The following is a 23,758-nucleotide window of genomic DNA, read 5'->3' as shown; positions in this document are numbered from 1 at the left end:
TGCTCATCCAAGACTGGTGATTCCATACTTTTTGCCAGGGGTTGTATAACCAAAAGTCTGTCAACAGCATTTATGTTTGTTTAATTCATTTTAATTTTACATTTCTTTGTATGTCTTTGCTTAGTTAATCCTTAATGGATGAATATTAGTTTGACTTAGCTTTAGCTCATTTATCTTTTTTTTTTATATGATTTTTGTGATTATTTGACTTGTTAACAGCATATTGCAAATAAATTTGCTCAACAAAGTGGATTTTATCTTTTAAGACTTTGCAGTTTCGTGTCGCTGCTGTGCTTTCGCGGCATATCGGCGTCTGTCAAACCATTTTCGAGAGCCTAGCCATGTCTTCTCAATGATCACGCTCGACTCGGCTCGAGCGGTGCAGGAAGAAAAAGGAAAAAAAAGGCTGGAATTGTCTCCATGTATTTTGCCCGTAGCTTCTTCCCTCAACACCCTTTCAGAATGAAATGGTGCATTTTAAAGAAGAGGTGAAATGGAATCCCTGGATGCGGTCTCAGAGGTAACACTGCCTGAAGAAAGAGGGGTCGGTGTAGCGAGTCCTTTGACATTGCTGTCACATTGAGTGAAAATCTCAGCTAAATGACTTGAATTCTGTGATTCTAGCTGTGTAGTCAGATACTATGCAGGTGTTGTAGGCAATGAGCGCCAAGATGAGTGATGGCCAATCTGATTAAATGTGACTCAGCCATATCTGCATTCGTAATAGAATGATGGACATAGTACATTCTAGCAAACAGAACTCTGTAGTGTCCCAATTTGACCAAGGAGACAGAACCGGCACTTCGGGGGCCGAGGGGGAGGGGGGGGAAAGAATTTACAATCGCAAAGACGTTTAAAATCTCTGCCGTTTAATTTATTTTTAATTATAGCTGATTGATGGAACATAATTGCATCATAATAAAGCAGTGTATGCAATGTCCATATGAATAACTTCACCGGTTAAATAAATTAGGTGGCTCGATTGATCCAATTTTACACATGGAGTTTGTTTCAAGGGCTTGAGAAGTTCTTTCGTTGAGTGAACAGGGAGCTGTCTGAAGCCTCTGTTTCACCAAGGGGATGCCATTTGAAGATTAAACGTAAATGATACTTTAGACTATCTGAGTTGTGTAAAACACCCTCTGTTCACGATTGTTTACCCCAGACGCTAATTGCATCACACCAAAAAAATGGCATAATGTGGTTCCCCTGAACATCTTTGACCTTGTTTAATGCAAATTTATTGTTTTGTCCTTGCCAGACCTTTTTACGTAACCTATCTTGAAGACTTTTGTTTTTTGGTTGGGGTTTTCTGTGTGGGTAACCACACAGTATTTTTGTTTTAGAAGCAGGTGGTTTTGTCTGATTATGAAAAATTAGTAAATGCAAAAGGCAATTGTTAACATTTGTAAGTTAGATCAAAATAATCAGGTTGGGGCACCAGCTAACTATTAGGAAGTAGAGTGTATTGTGACATTTTGACATTATTTAGCCTGGTACAGCTTTATCTTTGCTAATGAATTAGATTTACAAAGAGTAGTAACATTTTATTTTTAGTTTTATATTTTAGCTTTTTTACCTGGACTTTTACAACCTTAAATTATTCAAAAATATACATCTTAATAGATTCAAATTATACAGTTCATAAACAAAACACTTCAAATTTTAAAAGTGAATAAGGTGATCACTTTTTTTTTCATTTATTTGTAGTATATTTCCTGCCATCGGCAACAGTCTTTCCCTTCAGGCACTTTGTTTTTATTTCCATCCATTCTTCAGGTTAAACAAATTCATTTTATGTCGGCACTTTTTCCACAAACAACCATAAACTTAAGTGCAACCTGAAATTTGGTTGGGATGTTAAAGGAAACATGATAAATCGTATTTGGACGTTTGCATAAAAATGTGAAACTCTCATTTCATACTTACCTTTAAAAAAAAATCCTTGTGAAATAAATTGAACTTTAATGTGGCAAAATGTGGGGAAAAAAAGCATAAAAAGGAGACCCTCTTTGGCAGCTGTAACACAAAATGCAATAAAAAAATCGAATAAGAACTCTAATTCATCCCTTTTTAAAGGTGTGATTCATTTCCAAGACTAGCATCTCACTTAAATAAGCTCAAGCAATAATTCAGGAAGTTCTTCATGAGGAGGATGGAGTTTATATGATTTGGATCTTGTGCAACATGCTCTGAGGATGTGGCGGCGGCCATCTTAATGAGTTTGGAGCTTATCACTGCTCACGAGAGAAAGCAAATCAATCACTACCCCTGCACGGTGATGGGTATGTGGGAGGGAGAGTGGAGTAGAGATGTGGAGAGAGAGAGAGAGAGAGAGAGAGAGAGAGTTCGTCAGTCCTCTGGTGGTGTTTAGCACAACAGCCCGTTGCCGAGGATTTTCCTGAGGGACACTTGTTTTAATAAAAACTGGCCCCATATTAAATTCTAATCCATTAGTGTGTCTGCTGAGCTCTGACAGTGTTTTATCAAACCACTGGAATAAATGAATGTTTCTTCATTATCACAACTGGAGCGTTTCAGTAATATTGCTTTCTTGTGCCGGGGATGCGTTGCAGCAATTCTGACTGCACGTGTTGATGTAAAGCGCACTTCCTGCCACGGTTAAGCTACATTTCTAACTTGGATTCTGCCTATTAAATGCATTTATGTAACTGTTAATCGGGAGTATACACTTAACAACATTGTGCACTCTGTCTTTTTACAGCGAATAAGATTAACTAGAACAGGAAGCAGCTCTAAACGGGTTCCAAGCCCAACCCAGTCCACCCCTCACTGCACTTTAAGCTCCTATATCCCACCAGTGTGGCTTTAAGAGTGTTGATGACCTTCCTGAGTGTTGTCAGAGAAAGTATGTTCCAAGGTCGTGTTTTCCTAATGTTTCAGAGGAGTTGCAAGAAAAGACCCAACATCTCCATCTCAGACTATAGAGACCGGATTGAAACCGATGAATGTTTGAGTTTTTGACAGTCGGTAAAAAGTTGAGACCTGCCCAGAGAAAGTGTAAACCATCTAAAAAATAAACATAACAAAAAAAAAATAAAAAATTGTATGACTGTCGGACTTGAATTTGCATCCAGTAAAAGCTTAGAAAATCCTGAACCATCTCATCTGAGAATGAGCTATTTTGTTAGAATTGAATGAAACCAAGACAAAACAAAGTTTGATAAATAAGCTGTTTAAATATAAGCTACAAATGATGTAGTGTCTTAATTTTACAGATGGCTCCTGAAGATAAGATAAATAAAGATAAGTAGAAGCTAATTGAAACACATCATTGACTGTATATTTCACTCAAATATTTTTACATCAATTTCTTGCGTGAGCCTTACCTAAACGTATTTAAGAAAATGATGGATGGTAAAGCCACGGGCTCTTGTTTCATTAACTGAGGGTCAACATTCATTTTAATGTCAACTTGATAAGTGCAAACCTGGCAACTTCTTTCTTACCAGATTTATTGGTTTCTATTTTCCCTTTTTTACATTAGCAGTAAACAGGAGCAGATGCTCGAGTGAGCAAATGGCTAAAGAGCTGCTTCTTTCTTCAGGACAGATGACCATTAGGAGTATTTTTTTTTTAAGATCTAGCCCTTAGTGTGATGAGAAGAGATGAAGAGCAGGACATCGATAACAGGAACTGGCAGTGGAGTGGATAATTAGCCTTAAAAAGGAACAAAGGATCAATACCCCACCCTACCATCAAAGTCCCACCCCCTCCTTGCTTTACAAAGCGTTTGTTCATGGGGAAAACAGGTTTGGACAGCGGGCAGGAAGCTCATCTATCAATCTGACAGAAAAGGCATCCACTGTAACTGATAAAGCATTGCTGGATTTTTGGGAAGAAATGCTACTTTAAAAGTTAGGCGGCAATAATCGAGATCGGCGTGGCTAAAGTTTTCCACATTGTTTGTAATTTTAGGCATGACGAATTTCGTAAGCGTGCAGGACTTGGTGGATATAAGGAAAAATGAGCTATTAGCCCACAATGTTCCCTTCTAAATTTAAATATCACAACATCGGCAACAGTGTTGTACTGTAAAACACTTTTAACCCTTAACTGTCACCCCAATAACACTTTCAAGCAAAAATGTAAAGATATTTTAGAAAACGTTAACTATGCTCATTGATTTATCCCAAATTAATGATGTCATCAATTTCTTTTTTTTTTTAAAAGATTCAGCCAAATTTAGTTATGAGAAATAACTTATTTTCAGGCGCATTGGTATGCAGTGATATACGCACTCTTGTAAGCTTCTCTTTCTTTATATGGAAGAAATCCTATAGCACAACAAATGTGTTTTTTCTTTTTTTTAGAAAAAAGCTTAACCAGCAGGAAATGCCATCGACTACCAGTTTAAGCACCCAGATTCTGCAAACGACAGTTTAATGAGCCACCCTGAAGACTTTATGCTGCACCATTTTTTTTTTGTTTGTCTCATAAATCTTGGATAAAACAGTGGAAATCACTGTTATTCATTGGGCACATATCTGTCAAAAAGACCGAGGATCATTAGGCGAGTCAGATTGATTAGATCTGGTGACGTTATTAGCAATATTTGCAATAAAGAACTGAGTAGCATAAAACTTTTTTTTTTTTTTTTTTTTTTTGTCACGTTCCAGTCACAAACTTAAGTTAATTTCTGGGTCTTGAGCACAGTGAAACATGGTGGTGGGAGCGTCATGCTGAGGGAATACAAGACCATACTGGTTACAGAGCTGTTAGAGGACTGAGAATGCAGCCAGTGGTACAATGCATTACTTTAGATAGAAATTTGTTAAAATGGTCCAATCAAAGTTCATATTTGAATCAGCAAAGTTTGACATTTGGTGATATGAAGCAGTTTATTTATTTGTTCATTACCTAGATCTTGTGCCAATAGAACAGCATTGGAACTTAGACTGACCTGTAAATCGAGAGCTTATACATTACTTGCGCTGCTTTAAAATGTGTTGTCTCAACGTGACAAACTGTGTAAACATATATCGCATTTCCGAGAGACAAATCGATGAAATCAAGGTCAAAGCATCGGTGAAGACCTGCGTTTATGACGGCAGCACCTAGAATCGGACTCGGAACGTAAGCAGCCGTCAGTGGACAGAGCCTCATTGACATTCAGGGAACATCAAGGATAGAAACTGAAGTCGATCAGATGCTTGAAGTATTAAAGTGCGCCTCGTTCCTGCCGTTGTCCTCCTTTACTTATTCCTGATGAATCTCACCAGCCAGTAGTCCAGACGTGGAGCACCACCTTTGTTGTGCCAAATGAAAAGGCCTTTTCATCATTAACATTTTCTCCAGGAGATGCAGTGTGATTAGGTTTCATTGATGAGCTGCCACATCAAAGACAGAAGGAAAAAAAAAAATAACCGGAGACAAAAGAAGAGAGGTACTTTTTTTTTCTTTTTTTCTTTTTTTTTTGGAGAAATCAAAAAACTCCAGCCACGGTTGGCCTTGTGTTTATACCAGCCTTTCCTGACTTTAATTATTAGCACATAAGTAATCTCTGAGGCCCAAATTGATTATTTGAATTTTCGCATTAACTTGGAACCCACGGGGACCTCAATTTCCACAGCATCAGAACGTTATCCTCGTTTGAAATCAGGGTTTTATTTAAAACCTATTACCGGGTTTCCGAAGCACGCGGACGGCCACGGCACAGTAGTGTGTAATTATCTTCGTATGAATTATTAATTTCATTACACTGCGACTGAATAAATGTAGCAGGTTCAGTTAAGCACTTTGATGGTGACAGCGGAAACATTACATTTTGCAAGACGAAAGTCGGTGTTTCAAAGGCATTTATTATTCATTGGATTTATTTATTTATTGCGTTGGAATATTCTCACTGTTGACCTGGCGGAAATGTGTTGAGATAATACTATTGGACTTTTTTTTCTTTGCACTATTTCCAACAGTGCTTAAAAAAATACAAATCTGATACTTGGCATTACTCTCATCCCCTTAGATATGGTCCAGTTTGGGACTGAGATTCACCTTCCAGCAAGCTACAATAGAACGCTTTGAATCAGAGGTTTTATGCTTTCAAATTGGCCTAGTCAAATTTCCAACTTAAATCTAACGAGTATGTGTAGTAACACGGACAATCTGACTGCGTTTTAGCTATTTCGCAGGAAAATATCCCAACGAAACGCTGACGTTTTTTGTTGTAAATAGAAGAAAATGCAAACATGGTTACGAAAGCGGGGCACTGCAAGCTCTTTTTTGGAGTTTTTACTTTTGAGTCTACTTGGACTGGAATTTGTTCATTTCCCATTTGCAGAAAGAGATCCTTTACAGAGCACAAAGGTCATACGGCGTAATCATCAGATTAAAAACCAGCCAGCTGTAAACTGCCCAATCGTGGAGCCATTAGCCGTTAACATCCTGTCAGCAGAAGGCAGAGGAGGCATTTGAATTTGAATCAAGTAATCTCTACGGTATCTTAAACGGCAGGGAAACTGAAAAATAACACTTAACCAGTGGTGATTTGCCTTTAACTGAAGTTAAAGCCAGTGCAGTGGTGCTGAAAGAGTCAGAATTCAAAGCTTTAACATTTTTAAAATGGACAGGCCTTTTACAGCTGGCCAATTAAACTCTGTTTTATGTCCTACAGAGGGAGACAAGATTTTTTTTTTTTTTTTTTTTTTTTTAATGTGGCAAAAGCCCCTTGCCCCATGCTGGGGTTACAGCCACCAAAGGTGAAATTGTTTGCATCCACGGAATGCCTGTTTTTTTTGTTTTTTTTACCACAGGTCACCACGTAAACCCATTTATATTTCTTTTTGAGTCATTTTTCATGCAACAAAGATGCAGCGTTGGCAGAAAGAAAAAGGAGACTTGGAGGTGTCCCTCAAAAATGCCCCGTGACAAAATGAAAAATTGTTTTTCCGAGGCGGAGATGATGCCGTCTCGAGTCAGATTGATTCCTCCCTGCTAATGGGTTAATTCTGGCATAATTCAATAAGCGCCTTCTCCCATGATACCTTACACATTTATGTGGAGTCTATAATAACATCCTGACAGTTAGATGAGTTGGGAATCTCTGGTGGTTTAATTTGGTTCTAATTCCTCCTGTTAACACACTTTAACAGGGCAAATGAGATCTAATACACATCGCCAACTTGTTCCTGCCGTTTGCATCGTTTGGCTTTTGATCAGGTGTGCCCCGTCACCTGGGGGCAGGAGGCTGGAAATGCCGGATTTTTTAATATAAAGTTTCAAGTTTGAACCTCCATACTCGCAGGCTGAACATGGAGGTTAATTGCCTGTGATGCAGAGTAGAAAATGGATTATATCAGGCTGTGTTTGGGAGTGTTTAAAAAAAAGAAAAGAAAAGGGAAGCATGGAAAATGATAAAAAAAAAACAAAAATTGTGTCCAGCCCTGACGAAAAGATGATCAGCCTTGAAAAATGGAAGCAGCTTAAACAACATCCAGTCGTCTCTTTGTTTTAGGTAATTCTTCAAAGAAATGGATGAGAAACTAAAGGTCAACACTTAAAAAAAAAAGACCTTAGTGAGGCAATGAAATTAATATTTGATCCAGTTTTTAGTGATTTTGTCAAGTGTTTTGATTTTAACAGAATATAGAGGTGCTCCAAAGTCCTGTTTAAAAAAAAAAAAAAGCAGGCTTTTAAAAGGGGAAAAAACACATGTGTTCCACAATAAATGACACATTTATCTCGTACAATTTAATTGAAAAACATACCAATCTGTTGGGATAAAACACTGCATGAACACACACAGCGAGGCTGGTACTTACTGAATTTTGCGGGATGAACGTTGCACGGGAAAAGTTTCGAAGCAACTTATCGTCGTCTCTTTTTACACCTTTAAGAGCCACTGTATGTCGGGTACAGTGGATAAAATTCACTGCCCAGATTGAGCTGCGATAACAAAAGTATGCTACTACTCCTCCGTCTTTTAAAGTTAAAATTAAAGTTGCATACATTGCATACAAATGAGCCAACCTTTGCCCAGAACAGTGTTTTCAGACAGACGCCACCCACTCTCTCTCTCTCTCTCTCTCTCTCTATTAGTGGATTGTTGGAAATCTGCTGTTATGCTGATTGTAGATTTTCACTGCAGGTTTTCATTCAACACAAATATTTGCAGAAAAATGCGCTGATGGAAAAAATAAAACAACTAATTATACTGTGTATATTTAAGCTGATGACATCACAGCAGGCACAAAAAAAAAAAAAAAAAGACCCAAGCTGGTTTTAGTGAAGACTGTCAGACATGGAAGTTCTTACGTAGATTTCAGCCGTCTTCTTTCAGAATTTGTCTCCTTAAATATGCGTATTTGCTCCAAATCCGAGAACTACGATGACCTTCTTTATGCATAATTCTTGTTTTCTACTGCTTTGACTTTCATATTTTATGTGCTAACTTCCTTTAGAAGCTAACCTTGAACTGTTCCGTAAATAAAATAGATTCTAAAAAAAAGTCAATTCCAGTTGATATTGATTTCACTGTTCACAGTGTAATCTTTTTTTTTGTCATTCCCCCCACCCCCACTCAAAAAAGCTATGCATGATTCCCACAAACTGCTTTAATAATTTAATTTTTGTAATCAGAAAAAAAGACATATTTAGTAAAACCTTTTTACACAAAGCAACAAAACACAAACAAGAAAATTCAAACAAACATCCCAAAAATCCCTCATCAGTTGTGTGATGTCATCAGAAGTCTTAACGCTGGGAGCTTCTGTTAGGAGGATAGATTTGATCTCCGATAAAGTTTTAGAGCAAAACAAATAAAACATCTGACATGACGTTGCATAGGTGAAAAGCTACAACTAAAATGATTTATGCTGATTTTGTAGAAATGTCTGGCTGGTAGCTTTAACACAAGATTGTGCTGCTGCATCTTACAAGTCTGCATTTTACATTGCAGTTTTTTTTACTAGAAGAATAAAAAGAAATCCAACATGTCCATGTCTACAGCTTACTGCATCTGCCCTGCTAACGTATAAATAGCAAATGTTGCATACATTTTTCTTTCATTTGTTTGTTTTCGTGCTCATCAATCACCTCTTTTGTGCATGAAAAGCATCTCTGCTTTTCATACACAAGGCCTACACACACACACACACACGCAAACAGATTCACAGGTACACAGAGAACATCATAAGTAGCTGACGTCAGTAATGCTGTAAGAGCTCTGAGAGCTCTTCCACAGTAGCCTTTTTTTCCCTTTTTTTTTTTAACAAGTACACCCACACTCTGCCAAGTTCAGCCTCGCCATTGTCCAAACACAAGCAAACTGTCACTCGGAGCGCTCCGGGTGGACAACACGGTTGGAAAAACAATAGTTTCCCCATCGGGACCGGTCCGTGCTGAACGGCTGAAGTCGGTGCCAAACTTCATTCTTTTTAGGATGATATCTCAGGGGCTGAAATCAAATAACACTGTTGGATTCTGGAATTGTCTCGGTCTTTGTCAGTGCTATTCAATGCTATTTTCGACTGCCACATTAGTATGTCTTCCTCTCCGTCTCTCTCTCACGAGTGAGAAAATTAGTTTTTCTACCTCCCACCATTTCATTATCCGAGCGATCTCCCAGCGCACAGCCTAATTCCTTTAGCGAGGCCCCTCTTTTTCTGCAGACTCCTCGCCGCGCTTTGGAAACAAAATGGGGACGGGACGGAGAGAAGGGAGGCGACGGGTGTATAAAGAAAGAAGCAAGTGGAATTTTACAGTAAATCAGAAGGCTGGTAAAGTGGATACAAAGGCGTAAGTGTGCGCCGAAGACCCTCAAAGACGCAAACCGCCCACACGCCGAGCCTTATCGCCTTCCTCCGAGCTATCACACTCAGAGACACGTACACGCCGCTAAAGAGCCAAATCTACCAGTGACAATACAGTCTAATTGTGAACCGAACTCAGGCTAGGTAAACACGTTTCCGCTTTGAAGGTTTGAACCTGAGGGGCCACGTAACGTGCTCGGCGCAGCACGGAGCCTCCCAAAGGAAAAAAAAAAGAAACCAATCACCGGCGGAGAAGACGTGAGGACTGCTTGCCAACTTAAAAGAAAGTAATTACAAAGCGGGGAATTAACGCAATCTATATCAGACGTGACATTTTCGCTTTGATTAGACCACAACAAGATACTCAGACTTAAAGGTGACTTCACAGATGGAAGATTAAGGTATTTGGACACCAAAGAGATCTAAAAGGGGATTATTAAAATGTTTGTATGGAAAGTGTACTCCCTGATCTTCATTGTTACTTGATTATAAAACAAGAGTTTGGGTTTGATCATCTAATTGAGCTTAGCGTGTATATAAATGTTATTAGTTATCCCATTGGAAACATCTTAAACTGACCTCAAAAATAAAAGCAAAAAGTCCAAAATTAATCACAAGGCGTCTTTTGTGCTAGCTTAACAGTTTTGCACATATCAGGATCACTTTTAAAGAGGCAAAAGTAAAAGTTTTACTTAAAACGGGTCTCAGTTTTAGGGAATCTCCCGTACAGATGGCATTTATTAAAGTTCTTGAACTGTGCATTAGAAACTCCAACAATGGCATCATTCTTTGCATTTAGATTCAAATCTTGCCACTTTTAACTTACATTTTGAGATGAAAAGCTTGATTTTGAATAAAAATGTTCAACTTTCTCTTTCAAAATCAAAATGCTCCATTTGTATAAGGTCAATGATTAGTTCAGCTCAAAAAGCTCCTCCATTGGATGCTAACACTGGACTCCCATTCAGTCTTGGAAAGATATGAATATAATTTTCATATTTTTTTTTTATTAGCTAGCTTCTCCAACTCATTGATCACTTTGGTCTTCAAGTTTGTGAAAACAAACATAAAAAAAGCACTATGCCAAATCTCTTTGACCTTCTAGATTACTGGTGTCCAAAGTGTGGCCCCGGGGCCATACTAATGGTTTTGTGGGTCCCTAAACTGTATTTAAAAAACATTACAAATCTGGCCCAACAGCGAACCCATCTGACCGACACTGGACGCTTTTATTTATTTATTTATTTATTTTTTGCTTAATTTTCACTGACAAATTAAAAAAAGAAAAAAAACATTGCATATGACAATGAAGTTAACAACATTTTGAAAACTATATATTTTTACCCAACTAATCAAAAACATCAGAGACTTGCTGTATTTTTGGATCTTCAATGACTTCCAGATCTCTTTTCTAAAACAAAGATACTTATTTCTCGGTTTATGTTGAACAAAGTGAAATATTAGTTCTGCATTTTGATTTTTTTCCCCCCTCACCCACTAAACCTTTGGACTCTGTATTTTCACAGATGGGGGTTTCAAACTAGTGCCATGATTTTTAAACGGCTAATTTAGTTGCCAAATAAAGCTTGAGCACTCCTCTTTGGTATAAAATATGAGGCTTGCAGATTTCGGACTGTGCTTTAAACTGTCTATAAGGTAATGTAAGGTAATGAAGTCCTGATTTAAAGTCAAAGGATTGCAGATGTTCAATTAGTGCTTGGTCCAAATATCTTAAAAAAAGGGAGAGGAATGGATTAAGTGTCCAGATGTAAAGTTAACATTATGTTTATGTCCTTTTTGGCTTCAGGAACAGAATGCTATAAACACTGCTGCAAAATCCAGAAATTTGTAGAAAATATATGTTGATCTTGTTACCGCCACCATTTTTGGGAAATTTCTGGACCCAGAGTACGAATAAATCTCTATGACTATTTTCCGACCTTACGCTTCCATTGTAGTCGACTCGCACAAGCAAAAATAAAAACGTCTAATAAAGTCAGTGAAACCTGCATATATCATGCCTCAGCAGCTTCTGTTCAGTATTGAAATCACTGACACATACAGGGCAGGGCAGGACGGGGCACGCGTCCAAGCAAATACAAGCGTACAGTAGAAGCGCCGAGCCTGGATGGGCTCTACTTAAACGACTTGACAGTCTAAAGGAAGCCATACATCAACCTGTTGTTTTTTTGGCCAGCCGTCACCGCGGCTCGGCTGGGGAGTCAGTAATGCTATGGTTGCCATTTATCAAACGACAGGGTTACTGCGGCTCCGGATCAGCGGGTGCAGCCTCCGTAAACAAACAAACAAAACGGGGGAGGCCTGATGAATACGGCCCCGCTGCCCAAAAGAGAGCGGGGAGGCTGGAGAAGTGGGTTGGAGGACGGAAGTAAAACTGTGACAAAACAACAAAACAAAACAAAGAACTCAGTAAAATATGAAACATTTTGCCTCACAAAAAAACAAACAAACAAAAACCCCAGATATTTCATCAAAAATTTCTCATTCCCATGAACATCGATTCGCAAATATGTAACAAACTGGAAATAGGCTATTGACTTCTGAAATGACAGCTCCTGGGATAATTGCCTCCATTTTGCATGAAGGATTTCCATCCCTATGTTAACTTCATCATCCACCATTCAGGGTGAACTGGGAGGTGAAGGTTAAGGCAGGATTGCAGGAAGTCCATTACTTCCATCTGCATTGATTTATCAAATGGGGATTCGGCTCCATAGGAGCACCATCTGCTTTAAGTCGCATAGTGTATACACTAATTGCAGAGCTTTATTTACCACCATATACAGGCGAGTAGATTGTTTAAGTTGTATGGATTTTGGTCGCAGAATAGCTGAATTTCCAAAGCTATGCAAACTAAAGCTGGGCTGATTACTTTACATGATTTTAAATGAGTACAAGAACAGTCTGTTAAGGTGTTTAAAATCAAAGCAATAATAGTAAATGTACAAAATGTAGTGCTGAAACAGAGAGAGCATACAATTTATTAAAACATACTAAGCAGAGATGGATTTTTTTTTAAAGTGTACATATCTGTTTCTAAAATAACCATTCAACATACTTCAAATGAAAAAGCTGAAAGCACAGTCCTTTTTATAGGAATAATGTTTCAACATGTAGCACATAAGTAATGGCAGTTATAAAAAAAAAAGTTGTCCTCCTTTTAGATTTGTTAAAAATACATTAGTTTACTTAATGAAATGATTCAATGTCTTTAAATATGAGGTTAGTACAGTAAAAAGTAGTATTATGTGGATCCACTTGGAAGTTATAACGTTGTGTTAGAGTTCTGTATTTTCTGGAGCTGCAAGGGAATTTTAATTACAGTGGACGCCTTTTATTCATAAGGGTCAATTGTAGCTGCTATTTTAATATTCTAAACACCAAATGTATGTCAATATGCATAAAGCTCCACTGTGAAATCTCTCAACACAACCCGGAAGCTAATATCTACAGTCTTATTTTCACTGTTTAAATTAGTGGCAAGGAAAATGGAGCTCCTGGATTGGCTACTTTGTAAATGCCAGCCAATAGCATGTCAAGTAACATTGCACCTAGCTTTATTAGCTTCTCAAGCTATATTTACTTTGGATATACTCTAAGAAAAGAAATATATCTCTGCGAAATGACTTTTTGGTAATACTTTTTTGTAAAGTATTGCAGGTTAACATTTGGTGGGTTTTCTGTGGAATGTAGCTCCAAATTATTCATCTATTTACATTTTTTCCCTCAGTTTGACTAAAATATTTGAAATAAATGTGTCTTTAGAAGTTAAAACACCAAGGTGCAGTGATCCTTCGCTGGCTGATATTTGCAAAGTAACCAATCCACAGTGCCGTTTATTTTCCTCAGCCCTGATTGGCTGTAAAGCAGAAAAAAAGTAACCATGCTTTCCACTGTTAGTAGGTCTATTTGGTGTTTGAATGTCTAATTCTCCCGTCCAATCACGACAGAGGTAACGAATATATTCGCCATTGACTGTAGCTGGCACGTTTTTCAGTATTGCATAACAAATAATAATAAAAAAAGAAACCTTCAATGTATTGACAGCAGCAAGTGGCTTTTTAATTGGCAGATGACACATTTGACTTTAAGATGTAATGGCTAATCAATCAAAAGTTAAAATCTGAGTAGAACATACAAGTGTTATAGTACCATTTAATTCAGAAGTGTCAAACTAACATTCCTGATGAACAAATTTAGAGCATTTTAATAATAATAACAAAAAAGAAATACAAGTTTTAAATCCACTCTTAATTCTGCGTGTACTGGAAAAATCCACTTAAATCTAAAGTGCTTTTTATCTATGTAAGAATATGCTTGAATTTACTGTGACCAAGTCCTTGAGAGTCCCTATGGATGTTAAGAGCTTTACCATGGCATTTTATGAGAAAACGCCTTATCCATAATGCATTTTTGGACCATAAAGCTGCCCAGTGTCCCCTCATAATGATTCCCACTTTGGATTTAAGATCACAGGAACAAACAAAGCCCAGATGCTTGGGGGTAACACAGAAAGAGGAGGCACAAGGAGGAAGGAAAACTGATCGGTAATTATGGCAACGTGAGGTAGAAGAGGAGGCGTTGGCAGCGACGGGGGGTGAAGGGGTGGGGGGTAGAAACCGGTTGAGTGCTGATGAACATTTGAGCATTTCTACATGCCTGAAGGAATTCCATTAACCACTCTGATTAAAGTAATCATTGGAGCCATCGGTGCCTGTCAGATGCCATCCCTGCCCTCTCAATTACCCAGATCTCCTTGAACTCAATTGCTCACATCATCATGGAGACCGGGTGGCGAGAAGGAAAGCGAGGCGGGCTCGGAGGAATGTGGCGGCATCGGCGGGGGGAGAAGGGGGAAGGGGCCACGTTCGATGAGACGTCACTCGAGCATATGCAAAACGTCCACCCTGCAGGTCTCTCAGTACGCCCGGGGTGGATGCATTATTAGCGTAATTATCGTTTACGTATGATTGCAGCGTCTTATTGTAAACCGAAAAGCAGCAAAAGAAGAAACAAAAAAGGAAACGCCAACAGTTAAATCAACAGCCAACTTAAAGTAGACTGCCAAGTTTTGAATTGGGAATAACTGACAGCAAAATATAAATAAGATAATGCAACATTTGGTCATTCAAAGACCAAAAAATACATTAAAAAAACAATCATGTTAAGCATTAAGACAGGAAAAACATCAGAAACCTTTGCTTTGTATGTTACTTATTCCTTTTTACATAAAAAAAGTCAGAAAATAGACGCTCTTGAAAATGAAAATGGATTAGCTTATTTTTCCTTTTTGGTAGCTAAGGGCTAAATAATAATGTACTGGTAGATTTGTGAGCAATCCAACTGGTAGAAACCCAGAAGAAGCAGAACTCGTGTATATATTCCTGCTAATCAACTTAATATTGATTACATCTTAAATCACAACAATATGGATGAAAAAGTTCAAGAGGTTGGCATAATCTTTTTTATTTCTATTTCAGTTACTGTTAATTTAAATTAAACTAATACTCCGTACTTAAAGATATGTGAATCCTTAGAGTTGCTGAAACGTGGTTGTAAAGAGGGGTCCTTCAGCATCATTTTGCCCCCAGGCCTTGTAGCTGCCTAACGCGGCCCTGCACAAGCTGGGCATCAAGCTGATTTTATTTACCATAAACATCCAATTCTGCCAACGCAATCTGAGAAACCATGAAATTGGATTGGGAGCAAAAACTCCTCCAGAAAAAAGTTTTTCTTTTTTTTTCTTCTTAATCAGCTCCTTTTTTTAATTATTTTTATTTTTTAAGAACACTGTTCGAAAGTAATTGCCGGGCAAGTTCAACTCCACGCACCGAAAATAGCAGAAGTGATGAGCCAACACTTGGTGCAGAGCTTGGACAGGTTTCATGCGCTGTGCCACTCTGCTTCCGCATTGATTAACTCTCAAATGGTGCGAAAGCAGAAGAGCGTACGAGAACACCGGCTGCCCATCACCCGTCTCTCTCTCTCTCTCTCTCTCTCTCTCCCCGGCTCTGCCTTTCTGATGAGCTCTCTCTCTGCGAGGAGGGAGGCTTCCTCTGCCCCACACCTGCATCACACACCGCCGGCCTTGCGTCAGATCCCACGCGATGAGTTTCATTCAGAAATGATCAGGGATGCCGGTCAGCGTGAGGCAACGCCATCTGGGATGTCTCACCTCGCCCGCCTCCTCTCCAATCTCGCCGCAGAAGTTCAACAGATTCTCTGATCAATTTTGGTTTTTAAATTGATTCAGCGTGCAATTTCGACAAATGCGACTATATTACGCTGGGACTGTAAGCTGGGTCAAGGCGGCAATTAAACCAAACAGTCTGGGTTGGATAGATGTTAATACTCGCGCGCGCACACACAGTAATGACAAACCTATTTCAGAAAAGGGGGGGAAAAAAATGATTCATTGATTTCATCAATGTGTTCGAACATTTTGTCATCTGACGATGAGAAAAGAAAAAAAATTGTAATTCGAGGATATGAAAATGAAACCCCATGCAGCCATCTGCACCACATTTTAAACATTTGTCACCGTGCTGCTCAGGTGCAAAGTGTTTAGCAATATAAGCATCACAAAAATTAAATATAATTCCATGTCAGGAACTGTGAGCAGCCCACAGGCCACCAATGCTGGCCGAGTGCATGCACTCCTTGGCTATGATTCACCTCTCCCTGCAACATGTATGACACATCCACAGTTACACTCGGTTCCAGGACTCCTCATCTCCCAAATGGTTGCCTTCTGCTCTCATTCTGAGCTTCTCTGAAAGCAATGAGGACCCAGAGCGTTACATTTTTTTTTTTTTTTTAATAAGGCAAGGCAGCAGGCACCACGATGGACTTGGTAGTGGGAAAGAGAAGAAAAAAAAAAAAAACGTAAACAGTTATATAACAGCTCTTTGCACGCGGAGAAGGTTTAATTATAAATTCATTTAATTCCAAATAATTCCCCGCGAGTTGAGAATTAGTCGGCGGGCCTCGGCTCCGGAAAGATGTCGTCTGTCTCTGCTGAGGGAGCGCTCGGATTCCTAAATGGTGACGCTCGCTGCACACTGAAAATGGTGGCACAGGGGCAGCCTCTTGCCTTTTTATGGGCCCTGCTTTGCATTTTCAAGTAGTGAAGTGGCCAAACAAATCGAGACAACAACTTCAGACAGTACCAAAAAAAAAAAAAAAAACTACCTTTAAGTTACGATCTGTATTTTAAAAAGTGTCTTCATTTCGCCCTCTCACATTTGAATCTGGATCCTTTTGAACCCAGAGCCCTGTCTGTCACATAGCATACACTACCACGAATCACTGAAAAAGTCAAACATGAAAACTGCAAAAGTAAAATTTACATACTTTTAATGTTGAGATTTGCTCTTGACTGAATTTTTTTTTTTCTATACTTTTGCCTGGTTTTTGTACCCAAATCACAACAGGGAAGCTATGTTTTGCACCGATTCCTACTCAAAAAGACAATAATAGTTAATTGACTTATTTTGTTTTGCTTTAGTGTCTAAAGTTGTTGTTTTTGATTTGTGCTCGTCATTTTGTACCATCGCAATGTTGGTCTCTCATGAGCAAAAACAAGTCATCAACCACAAAACCTTTCACACCAACCAGTGCATCATTTTGCACTTGCTTTGAACTTGATGCATGTCTGACCCACTTTAACAGTTGACGATTTAAGGAAATGTTCTTTGCTTTCTATTCTCTATTGTTTTCTTTCTTTACCACTCTATGTAAACACTAGCCTCTTAAAATGCACAACATATATGGGCAATAAGAGCAGTTAGGAGTCCTTTCAACTAGCTAAAAATATTATTTATATGCAAAGAATGAAAATATTACATTTGAAATTTAGTATCTTAACAAAAACCAAGTTGAAATGTGATTCTATTACTATAATGAATAGTTGAGCTGTTGTTGTTTGTGGTCGAATCAGTGGTTGTAATTTGATAATATTCGACTGGCCCAAACAGATATCAGAACCACCACTGAAAAATAGTGTTATATAAAACCACACTGAAATGTACAATTAAATAAATGTACATTTTTAGCATTTTTATAACTACCCATGTAATTCTTTTGTTTTTAAAGTTCCCTAATACAAGTCTATTATGACTATCTTCAGTCTGTATGTCCTCATCACTGTCAAAGTTGATGCCCACTGGCTTTGCAGGAGCTCTAAGTCGGCTCCTATCATGTTTATATAAATGACCTCCTTGTCGCTTGGCAGGCAGTAATGTGGATACAGTTGTCATTGTATAATTGCAAAGGTTTAATGCTCATTGATTGAATCCCCATTGATTCCAGGCCTTTCTGAGACGCCAGCCCTATGAGTGAAGCACAGACTGCATCTTCAGTCGCCGGTTCTTAGCCAAGACAATGTCAGTTGATTTGCCAAATTAAAAGGGTACACTACCAACCCAGCTCTGATGATTCTTAGTAATGTCAACCAGAACACTTCAGTTTTCCTCATGAGCACAATGTATGAACCTGACATCTTGTTTTATTTGATGACAATAACATAGTTTGGTCAATATAGTGCAATAAGTGCAAAGCAATCAAAACAAAGGAACCAATAAGGGATAGAGAATCTGCCAATGCTCGTATAAAAATAGGTGTTACATTGATCAGTATTACACAACATAATGAATACTTCAAATATCATTTATGAATTTAGTTTTGATAACATATCACCTCTACATATTAAGAATGAATACTCATATTCATTTTTAATATAATAATCTCCTTTATGAGAGCTCAACGAAGGCAAACTCGCCTTCCAATTTCAAAAAGTGCAGAAAGCATACAAAGACACTATTTTTTGTTGTTTTTTTTTTTGTTTTGTTTTTTTAAATCTTCAAATGACGCAGTCTGTTTTTGAACATTTGGGGGGGTGTGCCACTTTCAAAAAAGAAAAAGCCACTGTTACAATGCAGAGCTACAGTAAATGAAACTACAAACATAAGCCTTTTTTTTCCAGAGGATCATGGAATATGATGACACAGGTAATATCTGATGTAGAATCAAAGTTTTTTTTTTTCTTTTTTTAAAAGACATGGCAGATTATATCAATAAATACTTACTTACAGACTACAGCAGAAAATAGTCCTACACAGTTCTGATCATCTGCTGTACAAGTGTTATTTTTTTTTTTTTTTCCCGGAGGGATTTTATAAACGTTTCTCTCTCTCTCTCTCTCTCTTCTGATTCACAATATACCTTTTTTTTAATGTATGGTTATATTCCTGAAAATGAAGTTGGATAGGATTTACCAGTACACTTACATGTTGTGTTATTCCATCTTCACCATAAAAAAATAAAATTTGCATCATCATCAGTGGAGTTTGTTCGTCTACGTGTCAGAAAGCTGTATCCGTTTTTCGTGCTGTCGCGTTTCAGAAAGAATTGATTGTTCGGCACACCCCGTCCTAGCTCCCTCGCGTTTGCTCGTGTGTTTCTGTGCCAAGGCACCCTTTAATAAACTGAGCCACTGTTTCAAGGAGGACCAGCAGAGAAAGTGTCTCATTAACATTAGCAACCGCGTTGCTCAGAACTGACTAAAGGTGGTCTGTTTCTCAAGGACCTCGAGGTAATCAGGCTCAGACTGCAGTTTAGCTTTTAGCTCCAAATACTCGTTTCTGTTGGGCTCCACATAAACAGTACTGGGTGCTGTGCCGTAGAGCACCGTTTCTCTTATCCTCTCCGGGTGCAAGAACTGCCGTCTGACATCGAAATTTGGGTTGTATGTGTACGACACAGGCCCAGTGTACTTGTACTCTAAATTGGCTGCTGGGATGGATGGGATGGACTGATGCGGAGACTGCTTATCAGGCTCCAGAATGCCCCTGAAAAAGTGGTCTGCATCCTGGATGGGGGAGGGGTTGTCACGTGGCTCGATGGTACTAACGCTGTATGCGGGACTCCTCAACGTGCTACCATCCCTCTCTTCATCAGGGGTACTCCTGTATGTCACCTTGAGCTCGTGAAGGTCTCGGTAATCCTCCACCGTGTTCCCTTCCCGTGACCTGTAAATGGGATTTTTGCACATGTGGCCCATGGGGTGGGGAATGTACTCGTAAACATGACCGGCGGGGGCTTTGACTTTAGGGCCGGAGCGATTGCTGTAGAGGCTGTATTGCAGGTTAAAGGAGCTGACGTCCGAATTGTTGGTGCTCGTGCGGTCACTCTGAGACTTTTTGCGCCTTTTCATCACCACAACAAAGAGCCCCGCTGCCACAAAGACGGACATGATGAAAACAAGCAAGAGGCTAAGGATGAGGACCGAGAGGGGAACTGTGCTGCTTGAGGGGCTGAACTTCTGGGGAGCGTTTGTTGTGACAACATGGTCGTCCATGGGCTCCTCCGTGGGGGGAGTTGGTGAGACGTATGAGTCAGTGTAGTCTGGGCACAGCTGCTCAGACTGGATGGAACGCAGATCCGTCCCCCTGTGGCGTACGGGCGTCTCGCACACAACCTCATTAACCACCGTCCCTGCACTGAGCTGCTCAAGCCATATCTTCATCCCCACTATGTCGCAAGAACAGTCCCAGGGGTTTTCAAACAGATCTATCTGCACAAGCAACTTGAGCTGATCTAAAACACCGCTCACAGGCAGGTTTTGGAATTGGTTGTTACGCAGATTAAGCCGAGACAGGGAGAGGCTGGAAAAGATGCCCATGGGTAAAGTTTTGAGGAGGTTGTTGTTGAGGAAAAGCAGCTGGAGATTAGGCAGGTAGCGAAAAGTGCCAGCCTCCACCTCCTTGATTTTGTTGTACTCTAAATAAAGGTACTGCAAGTTCTGCAAGCCAAAAAACATCTCCCCTGTAAGCCTGTCCATGAGATTACCATTTAAATACAGCCGACGCAGGTTGGTTAAATCCCCAAAAGCCCTGTCATGGATCACACTTATCCTGTTGTTTCCCAGGTGAAGCAAATCCAATCCAGTAGCATCGACAAAATCAGATCTTCGCACCACAGGGATGTAATTTCCAGTGAGATACATTTTTTTAGGGTTGTATGGCTTGGGTTTCAGATCAGAAATGCTTTCAATCTTTCTCTCTTGGCAGTTGACATTTAACCCAATTTCAGAAATCTGCAGATTACATGTGCAGGCAGTGGGGCAGTCCAAAGGCACAGGAGATTTGGTCTGAAAAGCAATGATGGGGCCATAGTTATACGGGTTACCGCCCGGTAACCGAGAAGTGGGCTTTAACCTAGTTCTGTTAAATTGCCGTGTGCCCTTGGTAGGCCTGGAGGAGGACCTAAAAACAGCTGATGAGGTGACAGAGGCCGTGACAGCAGAAGGTGTGGTCTGATAATATCCATTGGTGCTGCTGGGTGGTGCAGGCCTGACCGTGTCCTCTACGGGTCTCCGCGGGCACAGCTCCTGCTTGGACACCTCATCCAGGTCTCTGCCATGCAGCCTGAAAGGCGTCTCGCACACCACCTCCCCAACCAGAGCCGTGTAGGCTATGCTCTCCAGCCAAGCCTTGAGAGCAATGAGCTCACAGGAGCAGTTCCACGGATTTTCCTCCAGTTGTAATTCCACGACTTTGTCCATGTGCTCCAGGAGGCCGATGTAGGGGAACATTTTCAGTCGATTCCCCCTAAGGTCCAAGTGCGTAAGGGGGACATTCCGGAATATATTGGAGGGGAGGGCAGAAAGTAAGTTATCATTCAAAATCATTACTGTCAGTTGGTGCAGTTTGCTCAAGGCATTGGGCTCTATAGTTGTAATGTAGTTATAATCAATTTGTAGGTATTCCAAACTTTCCAGCCCTGTGAAAGTGTCGTCCCTCAGAAGGTCAATCTTGTTGTTATTCAGGTGCAACCGTTTTAATCCCTGGAGTCCGTTGAAGGCACCTGACTCGATCTCGGAGATATCATTGTTCCCCAAGTGCAGGATGGTTACCCCGGTGTAATTGATGAAATCATTGACTGACAGCTTCTTCAGGAGGTTCCCTGTCAGCAGGAGGTGGTACATCGGGAACTGAACCGGGCTGATCTCTGTCAGTCTGATGATCCCCCGGTTCTCGCAGCTCACTGTCAGGATCCCCTCCTTCTCGTCACACGTGCACAGACTCCGGCAGATCTCCCCATAATTGTCATACATCTCGACCAGCCTCGGAGATGATGCAATCAGAAGGATTATTTTTAGAATCCAGATATGCATTTTGTCCTGGGAGAGGATGCCCCGGCTCACTCGAGTGTGGTGCCAGTGTGAGGTGTCATCTAGGGAAAGGGAGGGGTGGGGGGTATGGAGGGATGGGTAGAAGAGAATAGAAAAAAAAGGAGGGGTTCTTTTTTATACTGCACAGGAAATGCATGAGACACGTGTAACATTTCTAAAACTGCATAGCTGCCTACTAAATGAACTGAGCCCCTGTGAGTATTCATGGCACACAGGCAAAAAAACAAGTAGGCCTATTGAGGACTGTTCGGCGTGAAGACGTGCTGCAACTTCAGTGCTTAATAACTATAAACATGAAGGATAGGTGCGCAAGTTGTTGGATTGCTTAAATTAAAACCAATCCATCTTGGAAAATGGAAGTCTAGACTTCATCACTGGATTTCCAAACACCAACTGTCATCTGCCTCCAATGTACCTTACACAGGAATCTTCCATCGTTTTCTAAAGAGGAATCCTCACCCAGCTCCCCTCAACTGCCCCCCCTGGCAAACTGTGGCCAAACTGTCTGGATTCTTTTCCCTTTCCAGGCTGGGAGCAAACAGCAACACGAGGACACGGAGATTTCATTCGAGCGCAGTGTCATTTTTATCGACTCTTATTTGAAGGGTTGTGGGGGGACTGAAAAGGAGACCAGAACACATCTCTCTCTCTCTCTCTCTCTCTCTCTCTCTCTCTCTCTCTCTCTCTCTCTCTCTCTCTCTCTCAAAAGGAATTGATCGAGAAAAGGAAAGAAAAATAAAGCAGGCACTGCTCATCTTGGAGAGGGAAAAGGGAGAGAGAAAGAAAAAAAAATCCGGCCTAGGAAGGCGACAGAACCTCCTTTTTGCCTACAGGCAGAAATGATCGAGAGAAGTTGATCAAAGACGAAGACTGCGTGATGGGGCTGTTGATCTCTGGTAAATAACCAGAAAATGAGGCGGCAGTGCTTCTACTGCCATAGAGTGGGGGGTGAAGGAAAAGAGGGGGTTACATACCCCCCCCCCTTTTTTTTTTTTTTGCTTTGCGTGCACGCGGATTTTCACGTGCGCGCGTACATTTTAGTCTATGTACACCGAATCCCCATCCAAATAGTCTTATTTAAGACATCTCCGGGCGCTGCAATCGATTCTTAAAGTCACGTCTAATGTAAACGTCTGTTGCAGACGCGGGTGTTATCAGTAACTTGGGAGGCTTTTTTTTTTTTGTCAAGGTAAAGGGAAGCCGCGCGCACACCTTTTTTTTTTTTTCTAAACTGTCTTGAATCGGATCAACTTCGCTAATGCAGTAAAGGGCAGAGAGAGGATGTGGTGGGAGGGGGTGGGCAGACAGAGATTTCAGCACCACGGACAGATCCCCATAAAAAAAAATGTTCCAACCTACAGTAGAAGATCCTCAGAATTCGAGCATAATGCGTGAATAAATGGGTGAATCATAGACATCTTACCGTGCCGATCCGTGTGAACGCCAAGGCATCCCGAAAATCACGGTCTTCTCTCTCCAACCTCAGTGGAAAACATTGATTTGTCTTTTTTTTTCCCCCTCCTTCTCCTATGGTGTCACCCGTCCTTCACTCGATCGCCAAAGCAGATACAACAAAAATTGGGCGAAATAGAAAACAAAGGAAAATAAAATAAAAAAAAAAAAAAAAAAAAAAAAAAAAAAACAAGTCAAGTCTCCTCCGCGTTAGGCTCCATACAGCAGGCGCACGTTAAGAGTGCCGTCTGATCCGGGAAAAGAGGAAGAGGAGAAGGAGGAGGAGGAGGAGGAGGGAGGGAGAGATCTCATTCACGCCAGC

General features: G+C 40.2%; 1 protein-coding gene across 2 annotated transcripts in view; it reads right to left on the bottom strand.

Moving 5' to 3' along the window:
- Positions 1-15,565: 15,565 nt before the first annotated feature.
- The window catches only part of slitrk5 (SLIT and NTRK like family member 5), an 11,959-nt gene continuing 3,766 nt past the window's right edge, over positions 15,566-23,758 (bottom strand). Inside the window, exons 1-2 of one of the 2 annotated variants that reach the window (XM_015018932.1) lie at positions 23,408-23,752; positions 15,566-22,025 (exon numbers count right to left, since the gene is read on the bottom strand). In XM_015018932.1, the coding sequence (XP_014874418.1) occupies positions 19,342-21,966 (2,625 nt within the window). In that variant the 5' untranslated portion in view covers positions 21,967-22,025; positions 23,408-23,752 and the 3' untranslated portion in view covers positions 15,566-19,341. Of the gene's footprint in view, positions 22,026-23,407; positions 23,753-23,758 lie in introns of those variants that run through there. The other variant, XM_015018933.1, reaches the window with a different exon arrangement.

This window comes from Poecilia latipinna, unplaced genomic scaffold, assembly GCF_001443285.1.
Source record: "Poecilia latipinna isolate Pla-1442-1.1 unplaced genomic scaffold, P_latipinna-1.0 Scaffold2342, whole genome shotgun sequence".
Classification (NCBI taxonomy): domain Eukaryota; kingdom Metazoa; phylum Chordata; class Actinopteri; order Cyprinodontiformes; family Poeciliidae; genus Poecilia; species Poecilia latipinna.
Note: the sequence above shows the minus strand (reverse complement) of the source record. Positions and strands in the feature narration are given on the sequence as shown.